The 11,230-nt window shown below is 52.2% G+C and overlaps 5 protein-coding genes across 5 annotated transcripts; 3 read left to right on the top strand and 2 right to left on the bottom strand.

Annotated features, from left to right (window-relative positions):
* Positions 1-316: 316 nt before the first annotated feature.
* TGAM01_v210226 (hypothetical protein) lies at positions 317-751 on the top strand (the record flags this gene model as incomplete). Its single annotated transcript, XM_018808136.1, has 2 exons — positions 317-424; positions 488-751. 2 exons carry the CDS (start codon positions 317-319, stop codon positions 749-751), a joined length of 372 nt encoding a protein of 123 aa, XP_018658671.1.
* Positions 752-1,003: 252 nt separating this feature from the next.
* On the bottom strand, positions 1,004-2,586 carry TGAM01_v210225 (hypothetical protein; the record flags this gene model as incomplete). Its single annotated transcript, XM_018808135.1, has 2 exons — positions 1,004-1,224; positions 1,305-2,586. 2 exons carry the CDS (start codon positions 2,584-2,586, stop codon positions 1,004-1,006), a joined length of 1,503 nt encoding a protein of 500 aa, XP_018658670.1.
* An 898-nt stretch (positions 2,587-3,484) lies between these two features.
* On the top strand, positions 3,485-3,757 carry TGAM01_v210224 (hypothetical protein; the record flags this gene model as incomplete). Its single annotated transcript, XM_018808134.1, has 1 exon — positions 3,485-3,757. The coding sequence occupies one exon, from the start codon at positions 3,485-3,487 to the stop codon at positions 3,755-3,757; it is 273 nt and encodes a 90-aa protein (XP_018658669.1).
* Positions 3,758-6,185: 2,428 nt separating this feature from the next.
* Positions 6,186-10,463, bottom strand: TGAM01_v210223 (hypothetical protein; the record flags this gene model as incomplete). The annotated part of the gene is made up of 7 exons (XM_024550749.1): positions 6,186-6,275; positions 6,359-7,830; positions 7,959-8,177; positions 8,243-8,464; positions 8,571-8,901; positions 9,341-9,821; positions 10,159-10,463. Coding segments are annotated over 7 exons (3,120 nt in total), but the record flags the coding sequence as incomplete, so codon positions are not given.
* Positions 10,197-10,706, top strand: TGAM01_v210222 (hypothetical protein; the record flags this gene model as incomplete). The annotated part of the gene is made up of 1 exon (XM_018808132.1): positions 10,197-10,706. One exon carries the CDS (start codon positions 10,197-10,199, stop codon positions 10,704-10,706), a length of 510 nt encoding a protein of 169 aa, XP_018658667.1.
* Between the last annotated feature and the right edge of the window lie 524 nt (positions 10,707-11,230).

Raw genomic sequence — 11,230 nt, 5'->3', positions numbered from 1 at the left:
TGATGGCTTTAATTGCGTGAAGTTGGATGTTTGTAGAATAAGCTGGTTGGGGAGAACTTTGACGACACCTCTCGTCTTGTATAAGGGGATGATGCGCTGATACGGTTATCAGGTATGGTGGGTGGGGGGGTCCAGCACTAAATATTGCCCGCCAAAGCAACCTAGACATGCTTAAGCTTCCTCTCCCCATATTAAACTTGTCCAACATCATCACGTCAATTGCTACGAACCAAGAGCTCGCACGCGCCCTGAAATAAGCCTAAATTGTACTCAAGGGCTACGTAAAGAGAGATACGCGATTATCTACCTTACAAAAATGGACCAGCCGCACGCTGGTGGCGGCCTCATCTCGCCGCCAGAGCTGTCTCCCATGGAGCAGGAGATCCTGGAAGAATACGAGCGCCTGGCGACGAATATGAAGACTGTACGTGCCATTGCTTTTGTTTGTTCAGGCTGGTCGTATTTGTGCTAACGAGTTGTTTTTTAGCTGGCGACTCTGCTGGAGAATCTGGCGTCGAATCCTACGGTCGGGATACTCGATGGGCTAAGGGAGCTGGAGCGCAAGACGAGCTTGGCGTTTACGTTGCTGAAGGCGAGTGTGTATAGTATTGTGCTGCAGCAGGAGATTGATTGGGGGGGTGGTGGTGGTGGTGGTGGTGGAAATAATGGGGGGAACGATGGTGGACAAGAGAAGGTGGAGGAGCGTGAGGACGAGGATGATGATGATGATGATGACGATATGGAAGAGTAAATTGTGATGGTGGAGATGGATTGATGATGATGATTTTAATGATACCCGATATTATTGCGTTTTAGCCAAAGAGAAGTTGATAATCAAGTGTTTCTTGCTTTTCTTGTCAAAGTTGTATATTCATTTTCCAGCGTGATAGTACTTGTACACTTTGAGCAGTGTGTCTTAAAACATCACCGCTCATACTTGTCCCCGTCTCTATTTTTGTTTAAACAAACAGATGAAAACCAACCTCCCTCTTTTCCCACCATTCTAATATACATTTCCTCCATAGTACACCTTTCGCACATCGACCATCTTCTTCCCCCGTCCAATGGCAATCGCCTCCGGGTCAACCTGGTTCATCAGAGCGCTGTAGGCGGCCTTGACGGAGTTCATGGGGTTCTTGGACCGGGGCATGCTGGCGGCGATGTCGTGGATGCCGGCGGCGCGGCACATTTCAAAGATGCGGTGGGGGCAGCGGAGACCAAAGCCTGTATTAATTACCGTGTTAGCATGCGAAGCCTCTCTCTCTCTCTCTCTCCTTCTCTCTCTCGTTTATAGAGTAACGTACCTGGAGGGCGGGAAAACAACTCGACAACTGTGCCCGAGACCTTGGACGTCGACTTTCCGTAAATGGTGCGGTTCTCATACCGTCTAATGGGCTTCATGTTCCGAATCGCCAGCAGCTGCGCCGTCTCGGCCGCGAGACCAGCCTCGGTGGACTTTGCAATGCCCAGGCCTAAGCGGCCGTTGCCGTTGCCTGCAATGGCGACGACGGACGTGCTGCGGACCTTGCCCAGACGGGTCTGGTTGGAGACCCAGCGCGTGACGAGCACCTTGCGGTAGATGGACTGGATGTCCCGCAGCGACATGCCCGTCAGCCGCTTAATCTCCTGGTAGCGGCCGTCGTCGTCCATGCCCTCGTCCTCCGGGTCGGCGGCGGACTTGTACAGGCCCTCGACGCCGGGCACCTTGCCCAGCTCGGGCGCCTCGGCCGAGTGCAGCCTGCTGGAGCCCGCGGGGCCGTCCTCGATGAGCTCGAGATTTGAGGGCTCGATCTCGCCCGAGTCGAGGCCGTCGCTGATCTTGCTGAGCTCCTTCTTCCACTCCTCGTTGATGGCCTGGTCGAGTTTCATGACCTGCTCCTGTGTGATGGTGGCGGCTTCGGCGTCACGGTCTGCTTTCTTCTCCTCGCCGTCCTCCTCGATCAGGTACTTCTTCAGCAGCTCGGGGTCCCTCTCCAGGTCCACCAGCTCCTCCTCTGTCAAATCTATCAGCTCCGCGCCATTGCTCTCCTTGACTCGCCGCAGCGCGCGGACCATGGCCTTTGTGAGCTGCTCGTTCGTCTTCTTGTCCGTCAAGTCGGCCAGCTTGGACCCGTACTTGTCGGCCCAGTCGCTGGGGTTGAGCCACTGCGGCTCCCAGGGCGTGCCCTCAATCTGCGGCTTGACGTCGTACCGCGGGTCCAGCGTGGTGTAGTCCTCGACGTACTGCGGCCTGTAGGGGTCGTCTCGTAGCCGGCCCTGGAAGATGAGGTCGTCCGGGTTGATTGCCTCCTCGGCGGCCTTGAGGGCCTCGAGCTGCTCGGGCGTGTACTTGCTGCTGAGGATCTCGAGCTCCTCCTTAGTGTACTCGGGGAATTTCTCCTGGCGGTACTTGGCGAGCTTGTCCGGGTTCAGCAGGCCCATCTCCTCGGCCTTGACATTGCGGAAGCGTGACCGCCGCTTCGAGGCGCGGGGTATCGACGTGTGAAGCTGATGCTGGCAACTCGGGGCGGCGGCGATGCTTTGCGCCGTGCGGGCAGAGGCGACGCACTTGCCCAGGAGGCTGCGCGCCGGGCGGGCGACGCTCATGGCCAAACGAGGCTCCGGATTGAGAGGCGCAGCGGGGTCAATTCCCTCTCGAGGGGCGGTCGTGGGCAGGTATTTCGCGGACAAGGACGCTGCAAATCGAGTTCGAGATCGTCTCACTCACACGACCCTTGAGATTTTTCTGCCATTTGCCCAATTGAGGAAACCGCACCAAAAAGTGGCTCAAGGGATGACATAATCAGAAAGCTGTGGCTGCAGACCGAGGGGCACGCTTCAGCCACATCGCATCACGAGATGGTGCACGTGTAGCTCGTTGCACCTCAGAGTTCCGCAACTACGGCACCTCGCTAGCGGAACTCCGAGTCCCCTAAAAATGGCCCATCCAGGTACAGGGCGCCTCTATTGCTCCAATATGCGACATCACTTGGATCTATAATGCTGCTGTAGGCGCCTCATCTTCCAGTCGTACGATTTCATACAGCTATAAAACAAAAACGCCTTCAGTGCAGCACCTAGCCAGTAATAGTGATATCCCAATCTCCAGCCCCGTAACGCCCTGGCCTGATACTACCTACAAGATTTCCCACCCCCCGTAGCCGCATCGTGAAACGTCTCAGGAGGCCTTGGCCGCTCCCCCGTCTAGTTTCAAAAGTTGTCACTTATTACGACTCGCCAAAACAACTCCCCAACATTCGTTCTCAAACTTACGGCTGTTTTTGTTTTTCTTTTCTTCTTCTCCATGCCGCTCGTAATAAGTCATCCAATTTTGTGCTTTGTTTTTGTTTTCCTTTCTTGCTCCAAAGACCTAATTTAATAGAAGGTTTCCACTGTGACTGGCTCACACCGGACCCATCTCCGTCTTCGCTCTTCTACCAAGATTACGACCTCTTAATCACATCAAGAACAACCCGTCTATCTTCTGATACAAATAACCACAAAAATGGGCCAATTCGACTGGTTCAAGAAAATCGGCGCCACCGACGAGGCCGTGGCCGTCCTCAACGACCAGCCCTACCTCTTCACCGTCCTGCTCGTCGTCATCGTCACCCTTCTGGTGCAGGGCGGCGTGCTCTATGCCATCCACTGGGGCACTTTCAAGGATTCGCAGAAGAAGCAGCCCAAGAAGGGCGGTAAATCCGGCGGCGGCCTGATCAGCAAACTCACGGGAGGTGGAAGCAGCGACAACGGCCGCCGTGCCGCTGGTGGCAGCTAAGCGCCAAAGGAATAGCAACAGCAAAAGACAATACAAGTTCGATATTTCACCGATTCTATGTCGCCATATTCTACCAGTCGATCTGGTCCATCTGTCGTTATGACTATCGATTTCCAAAAAAAGATACCAAGCGGGCTGCGTTGGACGATGACCGCGCTCAGATAAGAGACAACTCATTAGAGTCTTAAGAAGGGAGGAGGAGCAAGAAGGACGCTTTCATCATTTAAATCAAATATATCCGAAGCGTTGTAGCAAAGCACTAGTTTACTCAAATCACTTATAAAAACAAACATCTTCATCATATCTGGACGATATTATCGTTTCGCACGAGGCTCCTGCATCCGTATGTTCTCTAGTAAAACCTCCTGAACTTAACCAGTCGTCAAAGGTTGTGAGAGGCTGTAAATCCAGCGAAGGCATCCCATAATTCATCGCGTAATACAGCGAGCTAGAATCTGGTGTGATAGGATAGTCCAGCTTGCGCACAGGCGTCATCTCGGGATCGTCCAGAATGCAGTTTGCCCCGGTTTCGAGATAGCCGCCATGAGATCCTGGCAAAGAGATGAGATCAGTTGCCTTCATCTCTGGCATCATACACTGCTGTAAGTCGAGAAACATGGGGCTGTCTTGCTGGAATGGCTGGAATAGTGCCTCTCTCATTTCATAACTTTCCACCCGTGATTCTAATCGCATGATGCCAGGCTCACCTACTATAGCCTCAGACTGGGTTTCTATGTTTAGTGATGCCACATCAACCTCGCGCCTTGCTTGACGTGACCGGGTCGGTATCTTGACTGATGATAACAAGACTTCCCATGCGCCCTTCTCAATTCTTCTTACAATACAATCTCCACGGTCGTAGTTTTGGTCAACCACTCGAGCTGCGAATGCGACAGTCTTGAATCGTAGGCTTGGTGATTCAGCGTTTTTCATTCGAGCCAGTGAGGTAGCTATGGTAGGCAATAGGGAGGCTCGATCATAAATGATCTACAAGGCGATTAGGACAAAGCTATTACGCATAGTGTCCTAGAAAACTGTACTTACCTTGAGATACTGCATGCTGAACACAGCAGGCGCTAGTTGTGTCAAACATTCAGTCCACGTGTAGGAATTGGTAGTTATACCCTTGTACTGTTTTCGTGATCCGAGCACTATCAATTCTAGTGCAATGTCCAACAGCTGCCTGAGCTGCTTCATGGATTCAGTCTTTGTGAGCTTGGCGCTGTGAGATGACTTTCGTGTCTTTCGATAAGTATTCTGCGAGAAAAACTCTAAAATCTTCTGGCCATCTAGAAAATGATCACCTGAAACTTCCGTGGCGTTGGTCCGTTTTCTTTTCAGTGACGGCTCCGCTGGGGAAACATCAATGTAGCAAATCACAGACTCGAACTCTGCTGCTGCGGCATCCTTCGGAGCCACCAAAGCAGATGACAAGTCCGGGTGATGTATAGAAAATTGCATTTTCCCCAATGGCTCATCTATGTCTCTTTCGCGACCTTGTAGCCGAATCCCTGCTTTGGTCCAAACCTAGCACAATCAATCAGTCAAAAAGAATTGATTGACACATCTCAACGCATACTTCACAATGTTGTATCCATTCTGTAAGCTCGGCAATCTGATCCCCCGCCGTCACACATTCGCCCTGGATAGAAACAATAACATGAAAATGACAAGATCCAGTTCGCGCAATCCACAAGTGCTCCTCCGTCACCAACTTCAACAAGTCGGTGCTTGTCTGTGGAACTTTGACGCCATTGGGGAACTGCAGCTTTAATGAGCCTTTAAGCGATAGATCCAGGTGCTGCCCATTGTCGGAGAGATGAATCTTCGGCAGATTGACACTGGCAAGCCGCATAGTGCCTTGGCCACTGGGATTTGAGAGGTGCAATGGTTGCGCCGAACTGTAACGGTATGGATGATGTTTTCTCTGCGCTTGAAATAACATGAAATGCTATTGAAAGTTTTCCTCATCTGGATCTACAAAGAAAATCTTCGTACGCTTCAGATTTTCTTTAGTCACCAGATTCATTTAGGGAAGCTACGCTCCGCAGCACACGCGGAAGGAGAGAGTCAATTCACCACCTTCCTCACACATTACTAAGATAGGGTTATACATATGTAGTACCGTAAACAACCGCAGTGATGCCATCTGATAATTGTCTTTGAACGGGGGAAAAAAAAAAGAAAAGAAAGAGAAGCAGGCCTATATCAAAAAACGAAAAGGAAAGAAAGAAAAAAGCAAAAAAAGAAAATTCTCGAGTCTATGTTTTGCTGTAAATCCTTCCTTCGCCCAGCCTGCAGGGAAATATTGTCGCTACCCAAAATTCGTGTCCAAAAGAAAACAAAAACAAAATGTGAATAAACCCCAATCTTTTTATGTGTCCTTTGTTACAACCAAGAAAAGAAAAAAAACTCCTCGCCTCAGCGCTTATTTAAGCCATGGGAAAATCTTCTTGGTTGGCTCCAAGGGTCCTCCTGACGAGGAGCTCTCTACAACAATACTTCGTTGATAAATTTCCTATAATTGTTGTCATTAGCACGCAGGTCAGAGAATATTAGAGAAGGGAGTTCCATGTTTAGGAATGTGGGCATATATCTTACCTCGTCGTCCGTCGTCATATGGCAGCTCAATATCAGCTCACGAACATTGTCATTTTTGGAAAGGTTAGGGTACGGTGTGCCCTGACTCTTCATGAGAGGCAAAAGAACCTCTCCGAGGACCTCAAACTTCTTCCAGTTGATGCGGTCGCCGTTGGGCCCAACGAGTGTTTTACTGCCCTCCTCAGCAGACACCAAATCGCGGCGGTGCAAGGGAATGAAGGGAATTCTGGGCAATGGAGAGTTCTCCCAGGCCAGTCGATAGGCGAAATGACTCTTTTGAGTACCCATCAAGATGAGCAATCTCGCAAACTTCTTATGAGTCTCTGGCGAGACTAGAACCTTTGTTTGGGCAAGGCGGTGGATTGCTGTTCCGTTAAGTCCTGCCAAGACGGCCGCCAAACCGTTGTAGTTGTTGAGCTGTCGAAGCTTGAGGGCAATATTCATAAACTTTTCGAGAACAACTGCTCGGTGTTTCGCCTTGTCTCGGAGGAGAATCATATTGGCGACCCACCTGGCAACGTGGTTGAAGTGGTTGATCATGCGGTTGATATTGTTCAAGCTCTTGCAGCTCTCCTTTTGGCTGGCTGGCAAGCTGACGTGACGCACAAAATCGCGGATTCGGATGGAAGAGAACATGATCCAGTCGATCCGGGTGAGCTCATCTGCAATATCGTCATCCTTGATTTCGACAAAGATGCGGTAACGGAACTTGTTCATCGGTAACTGGGCTGTGGGGTCCAAGGTGCTGGCTTCTCTCTCATAGTCTTCGTATGAATAGAGCTGAATTTGGCCACCACTGCCAACTACTCTGTTGAGATTCTCCGAGCTCACAGATGGTCGCTCAAAATTGCCGTCTTCCTCAAACTGCAAGGCAGTCAGCCCCGCCGGTAGCTCACTCAATTCCTTAGAGAGAATGTCGCTGGCTAGCTGATCATTAGCATCGTCGGCATTGGCCCAACCTGTGTCATCATCTTCTATGACGTGGAGGGTAAGGTTCCGGTGCATTTGCCTGGCAGCTATGCAGAAAATTGGCTCCGTGGAAAGATATCTGATAAACTCATCCAGATTTCGTCGCGTCCTGAGGCGAGCAAAGTCGCCGGGATACAGAGACACCCATTTGGCCATGGTCTCGATGATTCTAAGCTGAGTGGCTGTCTTGGTCAGGTGATGCGTCGTCTTGTCATCCCTTACGCGATCCAGCCGCATCAGGATTGCGGAAAAGAGCTTTCCAGGAGCAGCAAATTTTCGATACAGGCAGAGAAACACATCGGTGAAGTTGGCATCTGCCCTGGAAAGGCGCAGCGCTAGCAGCCGATCCACGAGATCGTCGAATGACAGACCCGTCATCTTCTTCTGCTGTTTGTCTATAACAACATCGTCGTTTCGCTGCAAGATGGGAATGTCGTCCGAGTATCGACGAGAATCAGTGTCGGACTCGTCAACATCAAGGAAGGCATCGCTTCCTCGGGCATCTAAGGGGGCAATGTCAGCTTTGGACCCACAACAACTGCCATTGAAGCTCAAGGATGTTGACGTCGCGGTAAGCTTTCCGGGATCCGGAATTTCCTATTTTTTTCCATCTCTAATGAGTAATACTAACCTCGGTGTGGACTCCTGGACGCCGGTTTCTGCAACTGGCCATCGGCACCAGGAGTGCCGGAGCCCGGAGCTTGGAAGCCGCGAAGCAGCGAAAAATCCGAGCTCGCACGGTTGTGTCTTCCTTGGCTGACTGGCCGGCTGCTAGTATCGGGGGCGTCGAGGTTCGCGGCCGATTGCGCCCTCTTGCGAGCAGCAACCATCTCGCCAATCTCAATCTCTTCTAACGAATTTGTCAGCACGAGCGAATCTCGTATGCATCTAATAGGGTGGCATCGCGTTCCGTACGTGGTGACATGCCCCTTCTGTGAGCGACGGCAGCCCTGAGAATGGCATGCAAACAGCTTCGATCTATGTCGGGGCTGGTGGAGGAGATCTTATAGTGGGCCAACACAGATTTGAAGAGCGTATGGTTCGCCAATTCATCTGCATTGACCTGTTGTTCTTCTTGAGGCGCTTCGCATTTGCTCGCGACCAACACGGCCGGCATGTTCGAATTCATCAAAGCAGCTGCAGGGAATCGCCAATTAGCTTCAGTTTACTCCAGCGATACGTCGTGCGCATTCATCGACACGTCGATGACGCGGTAACAGGGGGGCTTGCTCATCCAACATACCCAGCGTCTGAGGAAGCTCACGGATGGTGTCTCTATTCGTAACATCGTAAAGCACCAAGGCGGCGTCGACTCGGGGCACGATGTGGCCGTTGATTTGTTTTGGCCACTGGATGGGGTGTGTGGTGTTTGTATTCAGCTCGAACGAGTCCAGGTCCAGCTCGAGGAGCGTTATCATGTAAGAGGTGGAATCAAGGTTGATGCGAACGCTGGACGCGGTAGATATGGGCGGGCGCGACAAGCCCAGAATTCGTTGCACAAAGGTGGACTTGCCGACGCCCATGGCGCCAATGATGGCGATGTTGTAGCTCTCCATGGCGGAGGTTTGCTGCGACTGGGAGATGCGGTAACGGTCAGCATGGGAGCGGTCTCAAAAAAGAATGTCTCATCAATGTAACCAAGATGAAGAGAGGTGAACCCCTGGCTGGCAGCCCCGCGACAGGTCTAAGCAGGGGTTGATGAATGAATAATTGGGTGGGGACGGAGTGGTAAGGATGCGAAATGTGTACGAGCAAGGTAGATGATCAGCGCTGGCTGAGAGTTGGTCTGTCTGTTATGCGATGCGGTAGCAAAACGTGCGCATCATGACCTCCCAACTGCGTTGAAGCAACATCTTTTTTTTTTTTTTTTTTTTTTTCCTTTTCTGCCATGCTCGAGCTAAATTGTGGAGTTGGTAGGGAAAAGGGCTGATTTGGTTTCTCTCTTTTCGTTTTCTCTCTTTTCGTTTTCTCTCTTTCTCCTTCTTGATATCCGATCTGTGCGCAGCAACGTACCCAAAACGGGGAAGATCCAATTGTCAACGACTCTCGACGGGGGGGTGGCCAATGTAGCTTATGTTGCCCCTCGTGATCATATCTGTTGCTGCGAGGAGTCTCGGGAGAGAAGAAGGGAATCTCTGTCAATGTCTCTGATTCGGACTCGAGATATTTGTACGTGTCGGCGGCGGGAGCGGTAGGGGTGATTGGGCTGTCTAGGCTCTGGAAGAAGGGATCGTCGACAATCGAGATGAAGGAATCACGGTTAGAGCTAGGGAGCGAGGGGTTGGTCGCAAAGGCGGCGGCTGAGCTTGTGCGCGAGGGGAAGCTTTGATCAGTAGATGTCGCCGAGGCCCTCGACCGAGAGCTGCTGCTGCTGAGCGCCGCGGATGGGCGTCGATCTGCCGCAGCGCTTGGAGTCTCGGAGCCGGTGCGCAGACGTTGGGACCCGGAGGAGCTGCGGTCTGTGGCCGTGTAAGCGAAGGGCTGCTGGGATGCGCTGGGTGGCACCATTGTCGCAGTCTAGAGACGCGACCACAGCGCGGATACGGACATGAGCTGCAAAGGACAAGAGGCAGAGACGGTTTGGATTTTGATGGTTATGGTGATGATGATGGATGGGGTAAGAAGACGAAAGCAGGGAGGAGTAGAGAGGGAGGTCAAGTGAAGAGAAGGGAAAAAAATCGGAGCTAAGAAGGCTGTCACAGATATGGGAATGGTCCGATGTCTGGAGGTGAGGAGACGGATAAGGGATTATTGAAGATAGATGCGAATCGAATCCATGCCATTGGGGGCCACTAGTGAATTGACACAGCAGAGCTAGAGGCACCACTTACCAAGCCCACACCGGGTAGCCCACGAGGATCGAAGCGAAATGGAGACGGCGATGGCCAGGCCCGGGGAATTCAAGCCTGTGCGAGGACAGAGGCAAAACGTGGCCGAGCAGCGACGGCGGCTGAGATCTGACGGAGGTTGGTGGTGGTGGTGGTGGTGGTGGTGGTGGTATAATGGTGGTGGTGGCACAAGGACGAGCGCGAGGTACTGCTACCTCGGCGGCGCGGGAGCGAGCGAGGCATGTACCTCTTGTAGGCGGGCAGGCAGAGCTGGCAAGGGACGCGCGGTACCCAGTACGCCGCGGACGTCTAGTGGGCGAGCGAGCACGGCTCTTCACACGCAGTACCGCAGGAAGGGTGTGCCGCACCAGCCTGGGCCTGAGCCTGAGCCCGGAGCTCTGCTGAGACGAGGCCCGCTAGCGGACGGCGTAGCACCGCTAGCAGTGCTTAGCTCTATCGGCGCCAAATGGGGCCAGGGCTTCAAGTCTAGCGCCAGAATCGACGTCGATGCCGATATGGCAGCGCGTTGTCTGGTCCTATCGCTCCTATAGGCTCCTGTACTTTAGCTACATGTAATTGATTGATGCCATTCCCCCATCAACCTGATATCCATACAAGCTAGTGCTACCCACCACCGTTGAGGATTCATAGGTAGGATCTCAACAGAATTCAGGCCAGCATCTACCTCCATATAACAACAGCAACACGGCTGTACAGCAATACAAAAGAGGGGTCCCCGGCTGGTGGCCAAGAAACTAAGTTCTGACCTCTTTGCTCTCGAGGCGTCTGGGGTCCCCTTAGCTGGCAAGTTATGCATTGAAGACAGCACCTGGAAACTAAATGGCCCATCCATGGATACTAAAAGAGGGGAGCATTGCAGATGCTACTAGGTACACCGTGGAGACAGGCGCCTCGCAATCGAATTGATAGTTGATCGTAGTACGTAGCAGTAACAGCAAAAGTTGCGATACAACTGCTGCTAGTACCTACATGTGGGCATGCAAGCATTTGGTCCCCGAACAGCCCCGTATGTGCGAGGGACCGAATCAGAGACACGGGCCAATGGCCGAGACTG

This window comes from Trichoderma gamsii, assembly GCF_001481775.2.
Source record: "Trichoderma gamsii strain T6085 chromosome Unknown Scaffold_58.2, whole genome shotgun sequence".
Classification (NCBI taxonomy): domain Eukaryota; kingdom Fungi; phylum Ascomycota; class Sordariomycetes; order Hypocreales; family Hypocreaceae; genus Trichoderma; species Trichoderma gamsii.
This window is presented reverse-complemented; position numbering and strand designations above follow the sequence as displayed.